Here is a 27,027-nt window from a genome sequence, read left to right as displayed (position 1 = left end):
TAGTCACAGGTGAGCTGGATGCAGTTCCAATTTGTGTCTCAAATCAAAGGGAAATATCTCATAATTTGATTCATCCAGCAAAATCATACATTTGTATATATTTTTTACGGGCTTCTTCTTTTGGGTGGCATTTTGCTCTTTGGCACAATCACGTTACAGAAATTTCCATTCCTTTTGGATCGCTCCTCTGAAAATAGTCCCTGCTTCTGATCAACTAAGCGGAGGGGAGGTGTCTACAATGCCCACCATGGCCAGAATGATCAGTACCTCCGCCTCCGTGGTGGGCCGCCCCCTTGCGCCTCCCCTCAGTGATGCACGCCTCTGTACGCGCATGGGCGTCGAATCTGCCGCTGTGCGCTGCTGCTGTTGCTGCTACCCAATTCCTCTTTCTTTTTTCTTTTTCTTTTTTTCTTTTCACCGAAAATGGCGTCGAGTCAAGGTAGCGTGGGCGCTATCAGTGCGCTCCAGAACCACCATCACTACCCGAGCGGACCTCACTGGAGCCCGGGAAGCAGCCAGTACCAGCAGCAGTACCAGCAGCAGCAACAGCAGCAGCAGCAGCAGCAGCAGCAGCAGCAGCAGCACATGGCCCGGAGCCTGGAGCGAGCTCTGGAGGATGCCGTGTGCTCCGGGATCCTCAACCTGAGCGGGAGGAAGCTGAGGGAGTACCCGGGGGTGAGCTACGACCTCACCGATACGACACAAGCAGGTGGGTGCTACCAATGCTTTTTTTATTTTTTATTTTTTTTGCTGTGAAAAAACGAGGGTTCCGAACCCTCGTTCACAGACCCGGATGTTACATTGTAAAGGACAGCGTGCACCAGTGCGATCGTCTATATGCCTACACAAAGCGATCACTGCGATGATGTGGATCATTTAGCACAAGGGGCTCGGTTACTGCTCGGTTGTTTTGGGCGAAACCCGTCGCCCCCCTTTCACCCCCCCCCCCCCCCCCCCCACACACACACACACACACACGCTTTGATATACATGAATGAGGCGCACCCAATTCAGCCGCTGTGCAGTTGTAGACCATTGGAGGAGAATATGAATGAACAATTTGTCATTTAAAAACAATCTGAGCTATCCCTCTAATGTAGTGCACACAATTTAGTCTCATGCGGACAAAAGATTGTATTTGCAGCCTCACCCTTCTGCATGTGTGCGTGCATTACGCTTACAAGAGCATGCAGAGAGGAGGAAGACACTCTAGTCTCGGTTCCTCCCTCTTATTCCCATTTTATATGCAGCCGTTTGCTTTGTTAATGTTAAGGTTGTCTTCATCGCTCCCGCACCTATATTTCATTTCACTGGGCTTTTGGAAGATTCACATGAAGGTCACACACATTTGTTTATGTGATGATTCACTTATAATCCAAGGAGTCTGATCTTGTAGTCTGTTTATTCAATCAGTTATTAATTCTGTCAGTATCTCAAGTCATTATACTTGACATTCTAATGGTTTGTTTGCTAATGATAGCCTACTTCTTTGATACAGTATGTCCATATACCATATGCTGTTTACTTTTGATGTGCATTTCAAAGCAGAAGGGTGATTTTTTTGGGGGGGTGGGGAGTGGGGTTCACCCCAGGGAATTGTAGGAGAATTGTATTATATCCATTATCGCTTACAATTTACATTGATCATTAAAAGGTAACCAAGTTGCTCGGCTTAAGATTGTCTCGCAGTGATGTCCAAAGGCTAATGGATATGTATGATGTTTCCTAAGATATTGTTAACTTTCTTTATTACTAAGATACTAACTATAATAACTTTATTATAGTTAACTGTATTTGCACGGCTAGAATGCACACATGCTTAGCTAAAATGCTACTATATAGAGTGCAGAACACCAAAGTGAAAGACTGTCATTTTTCAACATTTATTTGCAGAAAACTTTCTGGTTCACACAAAATAACAAGCAAACAGGCTGTATGATGCTTTTGAAGTGCACATCCACCAATACATTTCTCTCCGCATTTTTTGTGGCTTCTATAGAGGACATCAGGTCCTCTATAGTTTTGTGCACATTGTTTAGGACTGGTGTAAAGTTAGTTGTATGACAGTGAAAATGTCAAAGCCACAAAGCTTTGTTGCCAGGTGCTACATTTCAAGCTGACAGTTTGAATTAAGCTTAATCTTTTATTTTCACCGTTTGAGTCACTGCGGTGTCAATAAATAGCAGCGTTTGTCCTTTCTCCCCCGTTAACCAGGAAGTAGCGAACTAATAAACATGCAAATATGACATAAGTTCACTTTCTTTGGCCTTCAATGTCTGTATTTGTGTGAGGCCAATTTATCAAAGCAGTAAAACTAATAACGGTGGCCTACCTTGCACGTCCGTGTTACATATTTCAACATTGTTCATTTTATTGTTAATTGGTTTGGAACGATGTGCTACAATTGAGCAAAAATATCTCTCGTTTGGCGTGATCAACACCTTTCAATGTGCAACACAGAAATAAAACACGTTGTTTTAAAGGTGGCAGCGCGCAGTTCTGACTTTTTTCCTGAGAGCTTTCAAAGCTGAATGACAGGTTTTGTGTTGTGGCTGTTTGTGCTCGGGCTCTAGCTTGGGTGCGTGTCGTCTGACTAATGAGCGGTGTCTTGCGAAAAAAGCAAGGAGTCTACTCACACAAGGGTGTCTGTTTGCTGTGTGCCACTGGCACTTTGTCTCTGCCCCGTTTGTTTTCTCATGGGAAAAGGGCTGCGGGCGGATGGACTGACCTTGGTGGAGAGGGCCCGCTTAGCAACCTGGCCAGATGTTTACGTTCATATATCAGCATGAGGACCAGCATAGATGAGCAATTTTGAACACCGATTAAGAATTCTGGGACTTAATTCCATTTAAAATGGTCAAAATCCTCAGAATTACTAATAAATAGTGTCCCATTTTGGTAGTCCTCCATGGCCCGCAGACTAGACCTGCAACAAAAGATTATTTTAATCACGATTAATCGGTTTTAGTGTTTGTCTCTTTATTCAAACATAGGACATTATTTCAAACTTGCAGTGCAGTAAACTAACGATCGATGATTTACTAGTTTGGTTTGGTTGACAAAAATATTGGTAAATATTGGTAAAAGCAAACCTGTTACCTTGATCCAACACAAAATATTCATTTGCTATCACAGTACGCAACACAAAGTGGAGAATATTTATGAATGAAAAGCTGAACTTGCTTGACAGTACGACAATAAAAAAGCACTAAAGTGTCGGTGGGACAGAAATTGAGATTTGGACAGTCACATTTGCGTTCTTGTGTTCCGCCATTTAAAGAAGGGATTGGGCTTGTACTTAAGAACTGAGCAGACTTACACAAAGAGCACACGGTCACAGAAAAGATAAAGAAGCGTCATGTTTGTTTGGAAGCAAAAGTGAGCTGACAGGTTGGACGATGTCCCCACTTTGTAACTTTGAAACATTCCTACCCTAAAAATATTGTATTACTACCATTATTCATGATCATGTCATTTTTTTCTGCCTGAACTCCCATTAAGGTTGATAAAAAGATTCTTTGATCAGCAAGGGGTGAAATGTTTTTCTCCTGTTGATTCGCATACTCGTGCGCAATGAATGAAAAGTACTGTGATAGCTTGTGTGTATGTGTGAGCTGTAAAGCTCTTCCAAGTCATGTGTTGTCACATTCCTGCGCTTGCTTTTCCAAGACGCCAAACAAAGGACCTTCTGCCCTCAATCGCATCTCAACATTCTTGCATTTAATTATCAACCTGAGCAAATACCCTGTTCATCATAATAGTCAAAGTGCAATGCTAAGGTGAGGAAAAAATAAAAAAACATTATAGTTTACTTGAAAACTGCCCGTTGCTTAAAAGTCTAACTACTTTTGTCATGGCGGCAACCACGTGAGCGTTGCTTGACAATCTTAGTTCCTGCGCTGTTATTTTTCCGGCCTGAGGCTCTTTCATGATGTGCCTGTGCATGTCGAGACATGACGTAGTTGTCAGCAGCAAAACAAGGCCATATCACTTGAATGATGTCACAGTTATATATCTGACTGGAAGTACATGACGACAGTAATCACGTGTTGGTCTGAATCTATCATGAAAATTAGTATTTACAAAGCCTTTAGCAGTTCATATATTTTCCCCTACATTAGAAATACACCATTTTATTCAATTACCCTCTATGACAGTGTTTACTGTATATTTACCCTAAGGCAACATAATTGGCTCACCCTTATTTTTTCTGTCTCCGCAGTCATTGAATATTAATGTGGCAAACGTGACACGCAATGAGGTCAACATAAGCAAAAGTATGCACTATGATTAAACACATGCTTCGCTTGGCTTTTGACACTGTTTCCATTCTAATGCGTAAAGGTTTTATATCAACACTTCATTAAGTACACTTGAACAGTTTCATTAGATCAATACATTAGTTGGATCAAAATGTTAGTCTTTACAATGACAAGAATGCTTGATTTACATTGGCACGGTTTTATATACCAATTTATTGAAAGCATATTAGTACTACAGTATATCAGAGTCACTCAGTCATGACTTCATAAAAATGGAGCAGAATAATGAGTGTACAGTACTGTAGTTAGATTTGCTCTGCTATCCACAGTTAATTATACTATTTTTTTTATTACATTCTTTCATTGACTACAGCAAGTTATTTGTGAAAATGAAGCATTACTTTTGGAATTTTTTTTTATCATATTATTGATACATTTTGAATTTATCAAGATTAGCAAGCTAAGTGAAGGTCCACCTTTGTGTTTATTCAATGCTAAACATTAGCTAAAATGTGTATTGCTGTTTTGCTGTTTGACTCTGTCGTGGGAGAATTTTTGTAAACCTTTCTGAATATCAAAATATATTTGTTAAACAGTACGTAGTTATCTAGCAAAAGGAAACATGTTGCTAAGTGAACATCCGCTGTCATACACATTAAATGTTACCATTAGCTAAAAATGCGTATTAATGTTTTGCTATTTGCATTTACATTGTTAGCTTGCGGTTAATGTATTTTGGTACAAAAGTCAATGGAAACACAACATTTCAGGGTGAATTGGGAAGGTCTCAAATGCAATTTATGGTGATATTGATTCTATTACAGTTACAGATCGTAGTAATGTTGAGGTACTAAGGTGTTTTTAATACATACTCTATTTGCCCATGTAAGAGTACCAATATCTAGATATATCGGGATGTTTGTTTTTTTTGTTTTGTTTTTTTTTCCAGATAAGCATTGAGGTTTCCTTTAAGATAGTGACATATTGAATATTTAAAGGGTTGCTTTCTGTGTTAATGAAAAAAAATAACTGCAGTGAGAGAAACAGTCATTGCTCAGCAGGATGTGTTTTTTTACAGTTTGCTGTATCACTGGCGGAAGTAGCCAGACATCATCTGCACGTCCAGCACAAATGAAAGAACTGATGATTTGGCATAGAAATATGGGAGAGTGGGCTCTCGCTGGGGGGCCGAGGCCCACTGTGGGCCACAGATGGCATACAGTCTGGGTTGGAGGAGGGAAAGGGAGGTGGACACGCCTACAATCCCCAGCTGCAGGGGGGGGCTTTTCCCAAGTGCAGCTGCGTTAGATCATCAAGCCCTAAGCATTTGCTCTTAATGGAAGGTGCTTACACCCTTTGACCGCAGCTTTGGTCTTCAAGGCGATAATTTGTGTTTCCCTGAACCCCCAAGGGCTGATTCCTGTAGACTGATGAGTGTCTCATCTGTTTTTTTTTAATGCTTTCTGGCTACCGCAAGTAGGCAAAGGTTTACCATTATGGACACCAGATTAATCTATTGAGATCTGATGTAAGAGCTGTCTACAAATCTCAATATCCCTTCCTGGCCTCAGCTATTGAACATGGTCTACATCCAGCCCAGGGGACGGCAACCTTTAACGACCTTTAACACACACACACATATACTGTGTGTGTGTGTGTGTGTGTGTGTATATATATATATGTGTATGTATATATATATATATATATATATATATATATATATATATATATATATATATATATATATATATATATATATATATATATATATATATATATATATATATATATATATACACACACACACACATACATATTCTTACCAATGGGGCGAGTGGAAGGGTGTAAGCGGACGGAATCAGTTGGGAGGTGTTTAGTTTAGGGTGAGAAATCTACATTGTATCATGTTTAAAAGCGCCAAAAGGTTGAAGTTCCAAATCACGTGGTTTTCCTTCGTGGATGAAGCAGCAGTGATGTTGACTTCTACAATATGTTTATCTTTGTGGGTGCACTTTGTCATGCTGGCTGCTAATGAAGATGTCAGCAAGAGATGGGATCAGCTAGACACACATTCACACCCTCATTTGCACAATCAATAGGTGTCCCAACTAGGTAGGCCCCTCATATATCACATGTTCCCATGCGCCCCCTTTGCTTGAAAAAGACAATACTCGGGTTTGTAGAGGGATAAAAAGAAAAGCTACAGAGGGAGAAATTGCAAACATGAAAATAACTTTTAGTGATCCATAAAAAAAACAAATATCTGAAATTTTGTTCATTTCAATCCATACCTTAAGTAGACACCTTTTTGATGTGTTTTTCCTCCCTCCCTTTAGATAATCAAAAACACTATTTGGCAATACATGCTTATTTTACACATTTTAATCACATAGAATGAAATTATGTTAAAGACGTATCCAGCCAAACTCTCCTGAAATTATGTATAAAACCCACATTTCTTCTGCCTTTTGACAATATCTGCAACTGATATTTCTCATCAATAAGTTAAGTACTTACTCTCTGTCCATTTTTATAAATCACATGCCATTACTTTAGCATGAATGCCTCTTTCGATGAGATCGATTAAAGGAATACAGTATGAATCTATTCCGCGCAGTAAGAGAGAGGGTTGTAATTTTAGACCAGTGTTCGATGATGACGTGCTCCCCACTCTCTAAAATGTATTGATCAGTCTGTCTCGTCGTCAGTGGCTCTTGTTTGCAAGAGACAATTTTCACAAATACTGTACTTGCACAAAACTAGTCCTTTTAATTGATTAGAAATGAATCAATTCCAAAACTTTTTTCACCATTAAAACATAATGACTCCCTTCATCTTCGACTTGAACTGTTGCCATTAACAGCAAATTTAAGCAATATTTAAACTCACTGTTTTTCAGATGTAAAAATAAGTTAGCCATCGTCCATTTTCCATTGTGCTTGTCCTATAGTGACGCGAGTGAGCTGAAGCATGCCGCAGCTGATGAGGAAAACATTATCCTTGCTCCCAACTCATGACAATCAAGACAACTTATGGATGAGCTAACTTATATTTAAGATGACATATTTTTTGTTTATGTTTTTGTTTGCAGATCTTTCCAAGAATCGTCTCTCTGAGGTTCCTCCAGAAGTTTGTCTCTTTGCCCCGCTAGAGTCCCTCAACCTCTATCACAACTGCATCAAGTGCATCCCAGAAGCCATCATAAACTTGCAGATACTAACGTACCTTGACATCAGGTGATTGTCACACTTCTCCAATTGTGCAATTACGTTATAAGTAGATATATTTGCGCATCATTCTCAAAGGATTTTCTTCTTTTCTCTCCTCAGTCGAAATCTGATAACCGTTTTGCCCAAACACTTGTTCAACCTCCCGCTCAAAGTTTTACTTGTGAGCAATAACAAGCTGGTGTCCATCCCTGAAGAGATCGGCAAAGCCAAAGAGCTGATGGAGCTTGTAAGTAACCTATCTCTCTCCGTGCCTGACAAGCAATTCATCTGAATTGTGCTCCGCGTCGTGCTTGTTGGGGGATTGATTTCACTCTACCTCCCCCTGCAGGATGTGAGCTGTAATGAGATCCAGGCGCTGCCAACCCAAGTCGGGAGTCTCCATGCCTTACGAGAACTCAACGTTAGAAAGAACTGTCTTCAGATTCTTCCTGAAGGTCAGGGAAACTGATGAAACTTCTCAGCCTTTACATGATACAAATGGTACTTTGGAAGGGACTGAGGGGGTTGTATCATTGATGAATGGATAATTCTGAATTTCTGTCAAATGAAATTTTGCATTTAAATAACTACATTAAGAAATATCTCAATATATTGTACAGTATGTTTGTAATGTATCTAAAATTCATATGCGTAATTATTAGGACTGTCAGAGCAAGATTCAGTCAAACTTTATAAAGTATTAAACAAAAATTACTCATTTAACTCAGGTCCATATACTTTCTGTGGTAGTTGAACTCCGCTGACTTTGCAACCAAACTTTTAGAGGAGAGTCATCGGCATAAAAAAAAACACATGCATTAACAAATAGACACTACAACATATCTCGCACAATATGTAGAGGACTGGGGGAGGCGCGGTGGGGGAAGTGGGGGCCATGACTTGGCCCTGCTGAGAGCGGCCAAGTACGTACTGTGCTTCCTCAAGCAGCAGTCATGTCATGGGGTTGAATTCAGTAACGACTGAGTTTTTGAATTATGACGGTTGATATGGTGTCTGTGGATCTGTTTGTGTAAGAGTGTCCTTCAGTTGATACATTAAGGATACTGTCCCAGTTGGAGAAGGAGCAGTTTAGTGATCAGTCCAAGGGCACTTGGGAGGAGGAGGGCGGGGGTGGTAGTCTGTGGAAATATCCTTTCCAGAAAAGAGAGTCCAGATCACAATTTGTTTTGGGAGCAGGCCGAGAAGCAATGTGGTCGACCTTGAATCCATAGCATGGTGCTTACTTTGTCTTGTTTGCTGACAGAGTTGGCTGATCTGCCCCTCATTCGACTTGACTTCTCCTGCAATAAGATCACAGAGATCCCAGCGGCCTACAGGAAACTCAGGCAACTGCAGCACATCATCCTCGACAACAATCCTATGCAGTCTCCTCCAGCACAGGTGAGTCCAAAGCATAATACATGTGCCAACCTGGCAAAACCACTCGAAACTCTAGAGTGACGTAACTTCCTGTAAACCTTTCAGATTTGTCTCAAGGGAAAAGTGCACATTTTCAAGTACCTGAACATTCAAGCGTGCAGGTCGGACAAAAAGCCAGACACCCTAGAACTCCCCTCTCTCGGGAAACGCTGTCTTCCGCAGCCACTCACGGATAGGTAAACAAAAAGCTCTTTTGTTGTTCTCACGCCAGTTCAAATACATACCCTCTCCCCCCTTCCCCATCCGATTTCTCACCTGCGTTCAGTATGGAAGATTTTTATCCCGGTAAGAACCACGGGCCTGACTCTGGAATTGGGAGTGACAATGGTGACAAGAGGCTGTCAACAACAGAGGTCAGACATCAACTCGATACAAAGAGCGGAACCTATCTCGTGAACTCAAGTGCATTCATCTCCAAATGTTTCATCCATCTCAATCGCCTCACGCAGCCTTCAGACGACGACACGGTCAGCCTCCACTCTCAGGTGTCTGAGACAGCCCGCGCCGATGCCCTCTCAATCCTTTCCAAAATGGACTCTTGCAAAGGTTACCAACAATAAGTATCCGATTAGCCCTTTGAACGCACTAACAGAGACGAGGGGATTATTGAATGAAGTGCCTAGAAATATAAATAAGTGAGCGTTAATGTGATCATCGCGGATGCTTCCTCCCTCTATCAGATCAGGATCTCTATGACTTTATAGAACCCAACCCGGATGAGGATCCTGCTCTGTCAGAGTGTGATGGACAGCAGAACTGTCATGTGTCGTGTATTAAGGTAAGAGCCTATTCTGCGCGCTGAAACATCCATGTTATATTTCCTTTCAGCTCTGACTCAGATGTGATCAGTTTTTGTGGGAAAAGGCAGATTGAATAACAGGAAAAGAAATGCTACAGACATACTAAAATTGGAATTGTTACAGAAACTAAGTTGCAAGTCTTAAAAATTCTAGGCCTGTCAAAGTTAAAGCGATAAACTTTGGGGATTCATTTCAATTTTATGAAAAATCTCTACTCACTTATTTCTATTGTAAGGGGAAATAATTGTATTGAAGGATCTTAGAAATTGGATATGGTTATTTGAGGATTGTATCTGTATTCAAAGATTTTACTCGTGGCAAGCTTGATAAAAAAAAAAATGAAAAAAGTGATTTATTCTGGGCAATTAAGCGTCTAATCAGTGGAAAAAAAATAATGTTTGATAGCACTAGAAATTTGGGACATAACTGAAAAGATCTTTTATGCATTAAAAGTTTGAAAAATTTTACTTTCTAATGTTTTCTTGTTTCTTTGAAACACTTGCTGTTTTTATTGATGATGACAAATACTTTCGATAGTAGTCAAATAAATAGATTTTCATGAAAATAAACATCATACACATTATGCTTGTTTTATTTTGTATTTCAGGAATTGGAAAAGGTTCTTAACTTGTCCCACCAAAGTAAAGACAAGGAGAGCTGGAAAGAGGAGTCAGGGTAAGATTTCTTTGGCGTATACAGTGAACCCCCGCTTATTGCGGAAGAAAAAAAAAAAAAAATATATATATATATATATATATATATATATTTATATATATATATATATATATATATATATATATATATATATATATATATATATATATATATATATATACACACAACAGCTTTTTAAAAAAATTTAGGCTTTTAGGTGCGCCTTATTGTGCTGAAAATACGGTATGTTATTGTATTGTTTAGTCATTATTTTAAGCTTTGCGTACTTAACATTAAACACTATATTAATAAACTGTATTGTATTAAACAGATAGCTGTTTGTTCATGTTCATGTTGCTTGCTTGCTTATAAAAGGCACAAGGAATGCAACTGAAATTAGGATGACATTGACGGTCGTGTAGAAAACAAAGCTCAAGTTCCCAAAAAGCTTTGCTAAACGTTATCACTGCTGCGTTGCAGCTCCGACAAAGAGCAGCTACTGGAGGAGGAGGACGACGAACTGAAAGAGGTGCTGGACCTGAGAAAAATTGCTGTACAGCTTCTGCAGCAGGAGCAGCAGAATAGGTGTGTGGCTCCTCCACGACTCACTGGCATGCATAGCAAACGTGGCGAAAGCACATTTTCATGCATGTCCCCTCTCACCTCTGCTTCACGCTAACAATCTTATCGGCTTCAATTTGCCCTTCATCTTCTGTTTCCCCTCGTCCTTCTCCTGCGGTGGTCGTGTGATATATTCCTCTGGACGACGGTCCTTAATTTGCAGAGCGGAAAGTCTGATCCATCGACGCAGAGTGACTGGTCGAGCTCACAGGTAGAGAACGAGGCTTTCTTAACCCTTTCCCATGCCAGTAGGTTTACATGCACAAAGACAAATTGGACTATTTAGTTTGTGTTTTATGTTTTTAAATAAAACACTAAGAAATCAGCCACACACATCCATGGAGTTCAGATGTCACCAAATACCTTAACACAGTGCTCCTCAACCCATTTATCCCCACGGACAGGTCATCAGGGGATTGCTCAATTACAATGGCTAAACTGAATTACAAATAATACCCATTTCAATACGAAACGTCAATTAGATGCAAATGAGTTCTTATCAATGCAAAACTTTGCATATGCTAACATATACCAAAGGGAAATACTTGGCCCAAACTAAAATGCTAACAAGCTAAAGCATACAAGGCAGCTCATATAACATGCTGAAGATAAGAAGTAACATTAGCTAGCATGTTATCCAAAGTCACACGTTGTTGGATCAACAAATAAACTCATTTTGGGCATATTATCATAAATGACAGCATTCTTGCGTTTCTTTCAACTTTTCCAATAATCAGACCTTTCTCTGATTCATATTTCATCTTGCACAAACAAAATCAGAGCTCTAGAGGAAGCTTCCATCATGCTGTTTTCCGCTGTCAAGCCTGTTACAGTAACTACCAGCTAGCGGCCATTGCTAGCTACTCTTTTGCTAACATGACCCGCACAACATGACAACTGCACTCACCATTTTACTTACACCCATAAGATACTGCTAGACATCCTTCTATCTAAGCCTTAAGTGTTTTTTTTTTTTTTTTTGGGGATAGACATTATGTCAGGTGTCCATATGATGTCCGCCAGCCAGCCATGCCCCTTTTGCTGATTCAAATATTATTCAATTGACTTGGATATTTATCTGCAATCAGCCTGCAGTCAATGTGACAATAGTCACTTTACCGCACCACCAAACAGTGGAGAAATATGTTCAGTTGAGTGAAGAAACTGTCTCGGTCCAATTCACCACTTGTTAAATGCAGCTGTAGACCTCAGAGATTTTATTTGTAGTGGCTCCCTTTCTCAGTCCTGATTTCAGTTTTCTTGCTGATAAGAGCATTCTGGGATGTGTTTCAAGTAACCAATGAATGCAGACCAAATTTGCATTCTTTCTCTGATTGGCTTTTGGCCAGGAAATGCAAGATAGAAGTTTATTAACTCCCTAATTAAAGACATGTTTTAGTAAATTCAACCTCAGCAATACTTTGTTTTACTTGTATTGTATGTGACGGATGAAATTTAGATAAATTCAGACAAATGTGAATGAAACCGTCTTCTATAGTTGAAGGGCAGGCAATTATAAATGAGAACTGACATCTACCATTTGTGAGTCATCTAAAGCACGACGTTGCTATCCAGTGGACATGATTGCTAATTGCACTGTCATCCCTTGCATTAAATGTGATGGTGTATTATACAATTGTTTGCTACTACAGTATCAGCTAGCATTGCTAATAATCGGTATACAGAGAGACGATTTACTGTACGACAACTTATGTTTTATTGCAACTATTCTGCCTGTGTTTGTACATGTCTTTGATTGTTTCTGCAGATTTCTAAGTCAGTCTGGGAGCTCCGGCAGCAAAGCCAGGCCGCCTCCTCAGCCTCGTAGGTACGTTGCTGTACCACGTGCTTCCTGTTCTACACATGCATGCCATGATGCTGCAGTTATTGATATACTCTAATGAATCATTTATGTTGCTTTCCCTCATACTGTACTGCATTGTCAATATATGGAGTCACCTCAAAATAAGAAATACATTGGGCTCATAAGATACAGCTGCACAATCTAAAAGCTGTATTTGTAAATGCAGAAATGATCAACTCTAATGTTGAAAGATTGTGCAGCTCTACCTAATAATATGCTTATTTTTTACTTTTTTGGGGGGAAAAAAGCTTTTTTTTTTAAATGGATATTTTTTCCTATCAATGAAATTAATCCATCCCCTTTATTGTATTAAAATACTCCACTGGATTGAAAATTTATGAGTGATAGCTAAGTTCCTTTGTATTAATTGCAGGGTGACAGTAAAGGAAAACCTTTATTAATATCATTAAGGCTAGAATGAAAGTATAATATGTTTGTCAACATGACATGGGTACTGTGTACAGTGCACGAGTTAACCAATGGTCCAAATATTTTGCTTATTTATTCTAGTGCTTCCTTAGATGAGGGAAGTAGTGGCGCGTCGGTGTTAAGCGGACAGGTACTACTTATTTGCATACATTTTCGTGATGCTTGGACGCAACCAAGATTCTCCTTGTTTTCACAGCCTCCATCATCTTGCTCCTTTGACGGCAGCCTTAGGACGGATCAGTTGGATTCAGAATCTAAATGGCCAGACGTCCCGCCCGTTCTCAATCAAAATGAAGATCGCAAGAGAAACAAATATCTGAGAAAAGATTATCTCAAGGTGTGCTCACAATCTGATTTCTCCTTTAAACAGATTGTTGCTGACCAAATTTAACTCTTCTGATGTAAAATATTTGTTTAAAAAAAAAAAGGGGGGCTTAAACTGACCAGAAAAAGGATGCCTAATGTTGTTGATGATCAAACTGGGCGGAAAGCTTTCTGGCACTTACACTCTTGTACTTGATACTGTATGTGTTTTGCCTGTTGCACACCTTCATAGATAGACAACTCCTACATATGCCTTAAATGTCAATTTCTTCTTTGGTCCATGCCTCAGCCTGTACAGAGATTTTGGGGGGGAAATAACAAAAAAAAATAAAAAATAAATTTTATATATATATATATATATATATATATATATATATATATATATATATATATATATATATATATATATATATATATATATATACACACACACACACACACACACACTGTTGTGTATTTATTAATTTTTTTATATATTTATTTATTCATTTTCTTGCTATCTTGACAGTACAAATGTCAGAGTGCTCGGAAAAACTGCAGCGGGAATGACGACTGTGAGGTGGGTGAGACAGCGACTGCACCTTGTACAAACTTCATTAAATCTTGTATATGACACTCCTTTGTCTGCAGGAGAGTTTACGCCACTCGGATTTCAGCACCACTCTCACTGTGTTTGGACTCAAGCCGAGATCGGGTACTAATGCGCACATTATAAAATGTTATCTTACGTCAAAGTTTATTCTTTGATACACGTCACTTTTTGGGATAAATGCTTTTCAGATACATACTTTCTAAAATGTGGTGATGCAATCATGACCTTACTTTGAATATAGCAGCGTACTAATCCGTTCACTTGGGCGCTTGTTTTCGTTTGAACTACAAAATAATCTGAGTGCAGTTCTCTGGAAGTGAGGAGGTTTCTAGGGAAGCATAAACAAATCCCCTCCCACTGAATCACAATTCCAATTCCCTCAGGTTATGTGCTCACTACCAACACTGTTTACATTTAGAGACACCTAATGTACAATTATTAAGCTGCAATAAATCACCGTGTCCTTAACTGTTTACTGGAAAAAGTCTAATGTCCCAGTAAAGCTAATCAGAACTACTTTGTACCATGAGTATGTTCTTTGTGGGGGAGGGGGGGGGGGTTCTTCATTGTGTGGAAATCTTAACAGTTTTCCGAATTTTATATTTCAGCATTCACCAGAGGAAGTCATCAGGAGTTCAGCCCCACAGAGCCCAGCTTCACTATGAGGAGAAAGATGGAGCATTTAAGAGAGGAAATTGAGCAAATAGGAATCCTACGACAGGTTCTGTCACATCATTACTATCATGATTTGACAAGTTGTGTCACAAGCCAAAGCAATATCATCTTGGCTGTAGTGGCTTGTTTACCAAATTCAAATGATTTCTCAATCGACCGTTGATGAGCAACATATGTTCAACAAGGCTGTCGTGAATGTAGTCACTTAAGCAATAATTGAGCTCTCCTGAGATCCAAGCTGGATTTTCTTTTCAAGCGTCTGGATTTTGGCAAGGCCCCTTTCCCTGTGGAGTCTGAATGATTTTTCCATTATGTAACCACTGCACCATCATCAGCACTACAATAACAATAAACATTGTTGAATGAACATGGTTCCTATGCCTTACATTTTTTTTCCAGAACATCGAGTCCAGACTGAAGGTGTTGCTTCCAGACGATGTGGGAGCTGCTCTGATGGACGGCGTAGTCCTGTGTCATTTGGCCAATCACATTTGTCCTCGCTCTGTGGCCAGCATCCACGTACCATCGCCTGCAGTGGTACCGCACTTTGATTTATTACACCTCTTAGAGCAAGGTAGATAATAGGTGTCTGCATTTTGTGTTGATCCTCTTTGAATCTCCTCAGCCAAAGCTCAGCATGGCTAAATGCCGTAGAAATGTGGAGAACTTCCTGGATGCCTGTAAGAAAATGGGAGTTCCGCAGGTAATCATTTACAGTCTTCCAAGCCTTACTCCCTCTTACTATTTACATGACAGTAAAACACGCCGCCAGACATAATGAGAAGGCCAACTTCAAAATAAACCTTACCAGACCAAATCAAAATGGACACAAACTCCTTGGTATGCTTTTATTCTGAAGTTGGTCCCAACTGCGGATCATGACAGCAGAGTTCACTCTTTTTACTGCATAAAATGTTGCTCCTGAAGTGACTTGCAATATAAACAACACAAAATTGTTATGAAATCACATTATCGCCAATTAAGGACGCTAAAAAAGGACTTAACCGCTTCAAATCGGCCGGCGATAGCAGTCAGATTACTTTTCAAAGGCCGTCTGATGTAAATGATTCGGCACACTTTGAAGCTAACAGCCTGACAAAGTTGCAGTTCCTACTAATCACTTTTGCACAAAGCAGAATGACGCAAATTTGTCTTCTGTGGTTTTGGCGTCACGTCATAGTGGCCTCACATTCATTGAGCATAATTTATGGGGAGAGAGGTGTCTAAAATCTCACTGTTATTTCAGTAAAAATAACATTTATCATTAAAAAAAAAATTGTTGGTCATACATCGTTAAATGGAAATGTTAATTGGTCTACTGTGTTTATATAGCTAAACTAAAGTAAATAATAGCTGCAGCGCCACATGAGAAATACAGGATGTCCCAATTAGTTTCAAAGCAGCTGTATGGTGTTATTTTGATTTTCCTTAAAAAAAAAAAAAAAAAAAAGAATATTTTATTTGGCAGATAAGATAAAGACGTTTCATAATCACTGCAACAAAAACAAAAACAAAAAAAGCTATACACCGCAGCCAGCATTTGCTACGAAATATCTCAGCTGCAGCTAAAAAAAAGGAGTCTGACACCTTTTATGTTTACTTTTGCACTCAGAAAACAGTAAATTGGAAAATTGATATTAGACATTATTTTGTATTACAAATTTTACAAAATCAAATCTCTTGTGGGCTCAACCTCCTGAAACATTTCGTCTCGAGGGATTTGAGGGATCGCTAAATACTTTTGATCATGAATTGATCAAAAAGATGATCGAAAGGAGATTTATTGTAAATTCGTCCGAATCCTCAAAATTTTGGCCACTTGACAGCAATCGATTCCTTTACTCTTTCATGAAGTACTGTTTTTTTATCATTGTGTTGTAAAATGTCTTTTTTTTTAATAAAAGGACGTTAATCAAAACTCATTGATGTATTGACAAAATCATCAAATTAGTGCAGCCATAGAATAAATTACATTTAGTTGATTTTGATAAAATAGTGGTTTGTTACACGATTGACAATGATACAGTGCAGAGCCAATTTTTCTGCCCTTTTTTTAGCACCTCATGAGCACTTTTGCAACCACTGGCCTTTTTTTCCGCTAATTCAGGACAAGCTGTGCCTGCCGCATCACATCCTGGAAGAGCGCGGCCTGGTGAAGGTGAGCGTGACCGTGCAGGCGCTGTTGGACCTACCCGCCATGAAGCCCACGCAGCTATCAGCTGCATGACGCAAAGCCATCCAACCGGCTGGGACCAAAGATCTCCCCGTCCTTCACCTACCCGCAAACGAGCGCCCACTGACTGGCATGTGCCTGACTGAAACGGTAGACAAGGAAGTGAACGCGGTCCTGTCTGTGTCAGACACTTCCTGTCCATCATGGTTTCGATTTGTATCCTCTTGCTACTTCCACTTGGACAGGACGGTGACTTAAAAAAAAAAAAAAAGGAAGATTTAGATGCTCGGCGGTTATTGAACCTCCTTCAAGTGCTGGTTGTGACACGAACAGTAACTGACTCCGACCCCCCCCCACTCAATTCATGAACGTGTTGAAGTTCAGTGCCGTTTGCGCACTTTCTACTCCACGCAGCTAACTCCCCTGCCGGTTTGAGCACCCTGCCTTTCCAAATGCATGACGGCCACATTTGTTGTTCGATTCATGCAATAGCAACCCTGCTGTAAACTAGTGTACAAATCCTCTGCTGTCAGTGTATATGACCACTGTGATGACATGTAGCCCGCTGTGGTTTGAGAGAATTTTCTCCTTTTTTTTTTTTTCATTTTAAGTCATGTATTTTTACATTTTCTACCAATTTTATACTTTGCCACGCAAGACACAAACGAGCATTTTCTCTTTGCTGTTCATGCTTTTGCCATGGAGGGATCCAAACATGTCGGGACCACTTCCACAAAGCACAATGTGCACGCAATGTTTCATGCGCTCAATAGTGTTGCGGAAAGCAGCATGATTCATGATTTTGATTTGCACACTGTAACTTTGATCATGATGCAGTCTTGTATCAGTAACAACAACCTTTAACAGGTCTACTGGTGTGTTTTGATTTGGGGCTATTATTTATTTATTTAATGATGATTTCGTTTTGAGTTAAGAATATTTTGAGCTCTCCTGTACTGCCATTGACAGAACTCTCGGGTCCTTTCAGATATCCTTGTTTGAATAAAGGCCACAAGGATTAAAAAAAGAAAAGAAAAAAAAAGTTGATGATAACATGATGATTTTTCCATGCATGATCTAGCAAGTGCTGACTGAGCAGCACACTGCTGAAATCCTTAGAATTCTGCCTTATCTTTTCCTTTCTAGTTACACATACTTCTTGTACTTTTTTTAAGGGTTGCAGCATTCTGGAAACCTTTTCTTGGGTACTACATGTAGGGATGACATGGGATTGTGCTAAACTCAAAATATTTCATCTGCGTCGACTTTCAAGTGTAAAGTTTCCGTTCATTGATAAATCAATCAAACATTCTTTTATTTCCCCTTGAATAGAGACATATCAGAAGTAAATATGAATCAGTCATATTTCAATTGTTGATTTATTTGCTCATACCTCAATTTTACTTGTGAGCTTCCCCTTTTTAGGTACGTCCTTCTGACTACATTTCTTGGGGGGGAAGTTAATACTCATATTTTTAAAACTGTTACAGGTTGAATATTTATGTTAGCGTTAGAAAAGCATTATGGTTGATCACAAATGAAGGTAGCCTTTGAGTTTTGTCACCCTCATTCAAAAAGAGAGAAAAAAAACAATACATAAGCTACGTAAGCTGTCCTATGCTTTGATTTCCATACCTCTCCCTCTTAAAAATTTCGGTTTATTAAATATCACACAGACAACATGCGCAGGAATTGACACAGATCTAAAAAAAAGTATCTGGATACGTCTAATATTTCAACACTGACTGACATGTCAATATATTTTATGTAATTTCTGTGTCGCGGTCCATCATGACTCATCAATCATGAATCATAGGCTGATAATGGGTCATATGAGTCATACTTAGCATTTCTGAAACAATCATAACCATGTGATTACATTTAAATGCATTGATGCCATTGCTGAGGTTTGAATGATAGGCAACACATGCACATGATCTATGACTAGATGTCCAAAAACGGACCATACAGAAAATTCCCTCCTTTTTCTTTAGGAACACAATGAATTACCGGTAAAGTACAGACATTGAAGCGTAGAACTGTTATTTGCCAAATATCTTGTTCTCACTTTTGCTCGCTCTTGTTTTTTTAATCGATATGGATATTGTTAAATTAACATGAACAACATCTGCCCAAGCTTCCCCACTCATTTCCAAATCAGCCTTCTGCACAAAACCTACTAAAAATAAATCAACTTGAAGCTATTGGGCGTTGAAGACCTAAATAAATTGTGGACACCAAAAAGTAATAGGGTTTTACAAGAATTATGTTAGAAATGATACAAAATAGTTTATTAGACCTGTATTATTTTTAGAAAAGCAATGGGTTTATTTTTACGATCATGACATGTAGAGTAGTTCTTTTTTCATGAACACGCCCACTAAAAGGCTGGCTTCTAAGTGAAATTTCAAGACGAACCTAAAATGTTCTCCAAAGGTTAAGTTAATTTAGACTTATTTACCAAAATTAAAAGTATTATCAGTCCTTTAACGTTACTCTTCATTGCCGTTTACTGATACTGACATGGTGAAGCCAAGATGACAATTCATAGAGACACATTCAAGAACAATGAGGAAAAACTAAATTATACACAATTTTCTTTCTGTATTTTAATGTGCATGTGAAAATGACCGAAATTCCGTATGTATCATCTGTATAACTTTCCTCCAGGTTTGTCACAAACCCATGAAAAAATGGCAATTATGAAGAGGACTTTTCATCACTTAAATCACTTTACTTTTGTAGATGTGGTTTTTGTTTTTTCTTGATTCGTGGGGGCACAGCTTGGTATCCATTACCACCTTTCCAACGCAAGGGGCATCTTTTCTCGCACACTTCAGTTCATGACTCAAAGGAGACTCATGACATGACATGCACGAATGCATCAAATAAAATGTCCTTTATTAACGCCAACAACTTGCCTTGTCATGATCATCTTTCAACCTTGAGTAGCCCCTCCCCCCCGTGTTTCACTTAAAAGTCTCAAACTCCACCAAGCAGGCAAGCATCAGTCACATACTTGATACACACTCTCGGAACACAGTCATGTAAGTATTTTCCCTACGGGCTTTTCCACTCACATTTTTGTCATCTACTCATTTCATTATTTCTGTTTCATCGCTTCAATTAGACTTGCATTTGTATAATATGTTTAACTTGTGTGTTTTTATAGTGCGTTCATCATGTTTTTGCCATTTAAAATGGCTCGCGGAGCTTTACTGATGACGCTCTTAATGATCTGTATGGAGGAGTTGCATTGCAATGTTTTTCAAGGTTGGTCAGAAAACTAATACAACTAACGAAATGTCTAATACTAGCAATGAATAGTATGTCATCGGAGACTTGTTCTGCAGAATTATGCAACTTCATTTTATCTTTGTATCGCTGTATCATGCATACTCGGTTTTCAAATTTGCTTTTCATTGCAGTGGATCCCCCGGGGGAGATTAAAATCATAGATCCTGGTCATCTTGGGCGCCTGAACGTGACATGGACTCTCCCAGCAAGCTTAATTCATTTCCAAGACTGTCCTACAATTTACCAGTTGGAATACTTCAATGAATATACAAAGAATTGGGATGTGAGTAACGCATGGGAAAACTGCTTCAATGACTTCAATACAAGCATAGTGACTGAAAATATTCTTTTTTTTTCAGGTAATTCGAACACCTCAGAGAACTTACAGCGCTCAATTTGATCTGATGAAGGACATCCGCGTTCGAGTGTACACCCGGCTGAGTGGACACTGCGCTAATAACACTTGGATCCAGAGTGTGAACTACACAGAGTTGGTGCAGAAGCCTCCTGGTGCAGGTCAATAAAGTGCAGAAGGTGCTCAGAAATCATTATTTGATATTTATTTACTTTGCATTGTTGTTTCTTTGTAAAACAGGCCATCAAGGTGATGCAGTAAAACATTTTAAGTGTGTGTTTTACAACATGGAGCACATGATCTGCAAATGGAGAAGGAACCCCAAATCTACAGCCAACTCACAGCTATATATGTATTACTGGTGAGTCATTTTTTTTAATTTTTACTGTTGGATATAATGCCACTTAAAAACATTGCAAGCAATTTGTAACTTGTAATAGTTGGCATCTATCCATCTTGCATAATGTTTGAGACTTTTGATTATACAGTGGTACCTCTACTTGTGAAATTAATTTGTTCCAGAAGTGATTTTATGACTTGAATTTTTCGTGCATAGAGGCGCTTTTACATGTAAATTATTCCAGCCCAAAAAACCACTCCTAAACCCTTTGAATTCAAAATTAATTGCATTTGATACTACCAATGCAGATGGCGCTGATGTCTTGGTGGTGCATGCAGAGAACTTTGTTTTGGTCATTTTATTTGTACGTTTTTATTTTATGTTTCCAGTGATCTAGGCATCATTTACAAGTCCACAGTAGCAATAATATTTATTTTGTGATAATTTTGAAAAGTTTACTTAAGTTTAGTTTAAGGTCATGCAAAGTACTGTGTTGTGCTAACGTGCTAACGACGCTAAGGTCAGACGGGACAAAGCATGACAATTTTTTGTGACCACTTTAGTACATTTCCCACATCAGAATTATATTTTGCAAAACCACATGTGCACTTCTCAAAACAATTCTTGAAAATAGCAAAACATCAAGTCACGCTGCCCCAAAAATGATTTATTACTATATATAAATGCTCCTGCTCATCTATGCCAGTGACATACGTATAGTGAAGTGTTAGAGCAGGTTGGGCAGAGGTACAATTATCCAGGCGCATTAACATGTGTGGATGACACAAGAGAATAAGTCATAACATGTCCACAAGTACATTTGTGAGTATTTTGACATGAGTTCATCAATATTTCACTAGTTTTACTTGTTCTTTTGTGATGTGTTCACTGTGACTATTGGCTATGATATTTTAAGAGTGGCTTAAAAAAAGTTAGTTGTAACTTGTCGTACATGCTTTGCATGGAACCAAGTAGTAATCATCCCTTCACATCGCTACGGGGTAAAGTTTGTTGGGTAATTTGAGGTGCATAATAACAATCATGTTCTTTCCCACAGGCACAAAGAACTCGAAAAAACAGAGGAGTGCCCCAAGTACCTCTTGACAAATGGAGTCAGGAGTGGCTGCAGCTTTTTAGGAAAACCTCTCCCTGATTTTACTGATGTTAACTTTTGTGTAAACGGGTCCTCTCCAGAAGGTCCCCAGAGGCCTGTGTATGCATCTCTTCAAATCCAAAACTATGGTACGTGCAAGCCACTGTGCTCTCATATCCAATCCTTTTTTTTTTGATACCACTGCATTCTTGCTCAAAACCCGATTTCACTTGTTGCCATCATAATCCATATCTTCTTTTCTCAATATAGTGAAACCTGACCATGCAAACAAGCCAAATCTCCTGCCAACTCAAGACGGCTATATCAAACTTCACTGGAGGAAGCCTTATGGAAAAGTTCCTGGAGATTGTCTAGAATGGGAGGTGGAGCACACCAGAGAAGGGCCACAAAATGAAACTGTACGTTGAGTAATATTCAAAACTCCGAGGGCTCTTGTCAGGAAAATAGACCCCAACCTCCCACCATTCGTACTAGTGGATATAGAATTAGCTGCATAGCAGAACGGGGAGAGCGTGACAGCATCACCTGCAGGCAAAGTCATGTTACTGCAGTAAAATGTTTCGACAAGAATGACATTTTAAATAAAGGAATGAAACATATGTTAGCCTCGCAATTAGCTCAGCGAGGCTCGACCCATAATGAGTATATATATATATATATATATATATATATATATATATATATATATATATATATATATATATATATATATATATATATATATATATATATATATATATACAGTATATATATATATATATATATATATATATATATATATATATATATATATATATATATATACAGTATATATATATATATATATATATATATATATATATATATATATATATATATATATATATATATATATATATATATATATATATATATATATATATATATATATATATATATATATATACAGTATATATATATATATATATATATATATATATATATATATATATATATATATATATATATATATATATATATATATATATATATATATGAAATGAGGAATTGTCATCTCACTGTATTTCTATGTTTTTTTGTTCTGTAGTTTTTTTGCACTTATTTATAAATTCCTCCTATCTTCCACAGGAACGAATTTCCAGCATGCACACAAGTTTGTTTTTACCTGCAGCAGGCGAAAAAAGCTGCTTCCGCGTACGTTCCAGGGTGCACAAATACTGTGCAGCAACAAGCTTCTGGAGTGAATGGAGTCAACAAACATGTACTTAAAAAAGAACATGACAACAAATATGACATCTACAAACAACACGTTGTTTGAAAAGGAGACCCATAATTTTAATTTTGCCACATGCAGACATTTCTGTAATCCCTTTGGGGATTCCAAATTTTGACAATTTACTGAGGATATGCAAAATCTTGTCATTTTAAATGGGATGGATCTCTTTTCTTTGTCAGGACATCACGTTGTGAAGAATAATACAATAGTTTTTGTTAAACTATGATTCTGAAAGTGTACAACATTGGAATGACAACGACGTCATACACAAATCCACATGGACCTCTTTAACTAATCACTGATCAAACTCTTTTTTTGCTTCTTTCTTTTATTTGTTTTGATTTGTATATTTTTTGTCATATTTATTTTTTAAGTAGTTTTACATTTACAATGTACAGCATGGAGCAAAATCCATCCTCAAGTGGGCCGCACAGGTAAAATTGCGAACTACTGTATATCCTAAAAAATAAAAAGTGTCAATTATTATATATATATATATATATATATATATATATATATATATATATATATATATATATATATATATATATATATATATATATATATATATATATATATATATATATAATTGACACTTTTTATGTGTGTGTGTTTTTTGTTTGTTTGTTTTTTTAAATCAATTATTTGGATATTTTTGCTCTGTGAAGCAGCCTGTTCTCAAGTCCTCGCAAACAACGGGGGCGAACTGTAAATATAATGTTGACAAGTAAACAAAAACAAATAAAGATGAAGTACAATAACTGGCTTTTTGGTCCCTTATGTATCACAAATTCACAATATAGTGTACTTTTTCATTAAGTTGCATGGAATGGAATGAATAGAAAAATTCTATGATTTTTTTTTTTTTTCATTTTTACATATAAAAATATTTTATGTAGAACACATAGTTAGATGACCTAAACACAAATGAACTAATAAATGCATTGAAACACTATCCAGAGGAAGGAAAATGCCCAAATCAACATTTGTGGTTGAATAATTTATTTGAATGGAGTGTAGTGAACTGCAAAGAATTGAACAGAATAAAATTATGATGTAGTGTCTCCTTTTGACACAGAGTGGCACCGCACCCCGTAATGACGACTGTGTTTGGTGCTATCAAAGGATATCACCTGCGCTGAGCTGTTGCACAACAAAGCTAGATGCGCACGCGCCGGTGAATGTTTCACTTTGTGTCACATACTGCATATAAAGCGCACATAAAATATGAGCTCATCATTCACAACAAACTAATCCTCAGATAATCCTAAACCCTCAGCTTGTTTCAGCCTCGGAAATACTTTTGAGGCAGCATGTACAAAATGTATACAAGTTGCAATGATTATATCAGTCATATAACTGAATTACAAATCCTATTCATTTCAATACAAAACGTTCATTAGATGCAAATGAGTATTTATCAATGCCAAACATTTGCATATGCTAACATAGACCAAAGGGAAATAAATACCTGGCAGAAAGAAAAAGGCTAATGTTCTAAACACAAACAGAGAAGCACTATATAAAATACATCAGCTTGCATGTTATCCACAGTCACAAGTTGTTGGATCAACAAACAACCTCATTATTATCATAAGCGAGAAAGAACAACTGCTTCATGAAATCATCGGATCTGACCGGCCAAACGTTTGACAACACTGCTCCACGGTAACATTTGTCACATGGAGAAATTTGAATAATTCCTACACTGAGAATGAAATTTGTAATTTTTTGTTTTCATTTGTGAGCAAATATGTAGAGAATATGAATGAGTTGGTGATTCAGTTCAAATGGGGGAGATGCACTATTATATTCATTCTTTGCCATATATGAAAATTACAGCTATACTACAGGGGGAAATGTGAACTTTTATTTAAATGTGGCAGGCTGTTTTCTTGGTGATGCATTATGTATACATGTAAACTCGGATAGCTGAAAATAAATGAAGCTCATTTGGTTTACACAGTTTTGGTGAAAACGTTTGTGTTCATGCATCCTTGCAGCGTGGGAATGAATCCATCTGGATTCTGGCTGACCTCTACTTTTTTGTTGTTGGATCCCTTTCACCAATGATACGGTCAAGGTCACCGACGCAGCCATCTGCAGGATTCCCACAAGCAAAGCAAAACTGTTCATTATACACATTTGAATTTGTGTGGAGGTTGATATATACTGTAAGAAGAGTGGAAAATATGGAAATATCGAATTCCGTTCATCATTGCTGCACTTGATTGTGCTTTTTGACTTTATTTATTGATTTATTTTTAATTCTTGTGCATTTGAGGGCCCCAGGAGACACACAAAAAGTGAGGGAGAAGTCACACGTTTCAAGTTAATGTGTAATTTTGGTGGGGTCACGCTCGATAGAAGACTGGAGTGGCGCTAATGTATAGCTCAGGTGATGCTATTCACTTCACCAGACGAGCTGCGGCGTTTTGAGGTTTGTATGCATGATTCCATATCATCGCTCTTCAACCTGCATTGTGTATAACCTGTCTAAACATCAAGCTTTAATTTATCATTTGTTACCACTACGATGATTGTTTTGGGAATTGGAGAGTAAAGCGTTGTGACTGAACCAATGGTAACATGGAAATGATTGGAACGATCACCTATTTTAAGATCTTTTTTTTTCGTCCTCAGATGTCAAGAAAGTTTGTCTCCGTCCCCCAGGGTCAGTAACTGGAATCTGTCCCTGCAATTTGAAAGCATGCAGGGCCCAGCTGGTTACTGTCCCCAGGGGCCGGTCTGTTCTACCAAAAATTTAGCGCAGTGGGGGACCTTTTGAGGTTCTTTAAAAAGTTTTTTTTTTCCACTTGTTGTGTGTGATTTTGGCATGTCCTGTGCTGACCTAAAGTGCATGTGTTACAGTATTGTGTCATATGTGGTTGAATGACATTTTAAAAAGTTATTTAGTTAGTTGATCAAATCAGTCTTTTCGATCACTTTTCAAACTCCAAACCTCAAAGGCCGGTATCCCACAATTGTTTTAACCTTCTCTATCAAACACTCCTGATTCAAATGTTTAGGATCACTTCAAGCTCCTGAAGAGCCTGCTCATAAGGTAAGCATTTGAATAAGGTGTGTTGGAGGAGAGAAACCCAGAAAACATGCATGACACTGGCCCTTGGGGACTGGAATTTGACGCCTATGTTTTAGGTCATGCCTTTTCTATTATCATGATCATATCTTTGTTGTGCTTGCAGTTAACGGACAGTAATAATAATTCTGAAAAAGTGGTAACTTGACCTGTTTTGGGTGAAACGTGGATGTTGGAATGACACGATTGTTCCCTCCTGTTTCACTTCCGTTGCTAGCATATGAAATCGATGCAGTTTTTTGAACTTCTGGGGAATGCTGTAGTCACATCCAAAGTACACACAGCTGTGTGCTGGGAACCGTGGACGGGGTTGATGAAGATGATGATTTAAGGTCCATGTCATTTCATCAGAACTCAGAATGTTTTGTCATGCTCTCGTCTCCTCACAACAAGTCACCATTCTTTTCAAAAAGTCACCCGTATAACAAATCAGTGCATAATGTCACCGTAAGGCTTACAGCATACAGTACATTACCATGCTATTGTACTCACCCAATATACGAGAGATTGGCATAGATGATGA

At 38.2% G+C, this 27,027-nt stretch overlaps 2 protein-coding genes across 7 annotated transcripts; both read left to right on the top strand.

The window, feature by feature from the left end:
• The first annotated feature begins 298 nt into the window (after window positions 1-298).
• On the top strand, window positions 299-17,912 carry lrch2 (leucine-rich repeats and calponin homology (CH) domain containing 2). 5 transcript variants are annotated; one of them, XM_088440460.1, is made up of 21 exons: window positions 299-709; window positions 7,354-7,498; window positions 7,592-7,718; window positions 7,821-7,926; window positions 8,736-8,872; window positions 8,957-9,087; window positions 9,177-9,264; window positions 9,361-9,457; window positions 9,616-9,689; window positions 10,319-10,386; window positions 10,846-10,950; window positions 11,129-11,197; window positions 12,755-12,814; window positions 13,361-13,409; window positions 13,476-13,616; window positions 14,112-14,162; window positions 14,234-14,297; window positions 14,804-14,916; window positions 15,270-15,407; window positions 15,496-15,573; window positions 16,978-17,912. In XM_088440460.1, exons 1-21 carry the CDS (start codon window positions 424-426, stop codon window positions 17,095-17,097), a joined length of 2,247 nt encoding a protein of 748 aa, XP_088296586.1. In that variant the 5' UTR covers window positions 299-423; the 3' UTR covers window positions 17,098-17,912. The 5 variants fall into 5 exon arrangements, with proteins under 5 accessions (XP_088296586.1, XP_088296585.1, XP_088296582.1 ...); XM_088440459.1 differs by having other exon boundaries at window positions 9,592-9,689; XM_088440456.1 differs by having other exon boundaries at window positions 377-709; window positions 9,177-9,457; window positions 9,592-9,689; window positions 11,150-11,197.
• A 574-nt stretch (window positions 17,913-18,486) lies between these two features.
• Window positions 18,487-23,870, top strand: il13ra2 (interleukin 13 receptor, alpha 2). 2 transcript variants are annotated; one of them, XM_088440461.1, is made up of 8 exons: window positions 18,487-20,090; window positions 20,216-20,316; window positions 20,472-20,623; window positions 20,700-20,856; window positions 20,936-21,056; window positions 22,093-22,277; window positions 22,399-22,547; window positions 23,257-23,870. In XM_088440461.1, the coding sequence occupies exons 2-8, from the start codon at window positions 20,226-20,228 to the stop codon at window positions 23,395-23,397; spliced, it is 996 nt and encodes a 331-aa protein (XP_088296587.1). In that variant the 5' UTR covers window positions 18,487-20,090; window positions 20,216-20,225; the 3' UTR covers window positions 23,398-23,870. The 2 variants fall into 2 exon arrangements, with proteins under 2 accessions (XP_088296587.1, XP_088296588.1); XM_088440462.1 differs by lacking the exon at window positions 23,257-23,870 and having other exon boundaries at window positions 22,399-22,556.
• The last annotated feature ends 3,157 nt before the right edge of the window (window positions 23,871-27,027 follow it).

Source organism: Hippichthys cyanospilos, chromosome 18 (assembly GCF_059441005.1).
Source record: "Hippichthys cyanospilos isolate Australia breed blue-spotted pipefish chromosome 18, RoL_Hcya_1.0, whole genome shotgun sequence".
In the NCBI taxonomy this organism is placed as follows: Eukaryota; Metazoa; Chordata; class Actinopteri; order Syngnathiformes; family Syngnathidae; genus Hippichthys; species Hippichthys cyanospilos.
The sequence above is the reverse complement of the archived record's forward strand: the minus strand, read 5'-3'. Positions and strand labels throughout refer to the sequence as shown.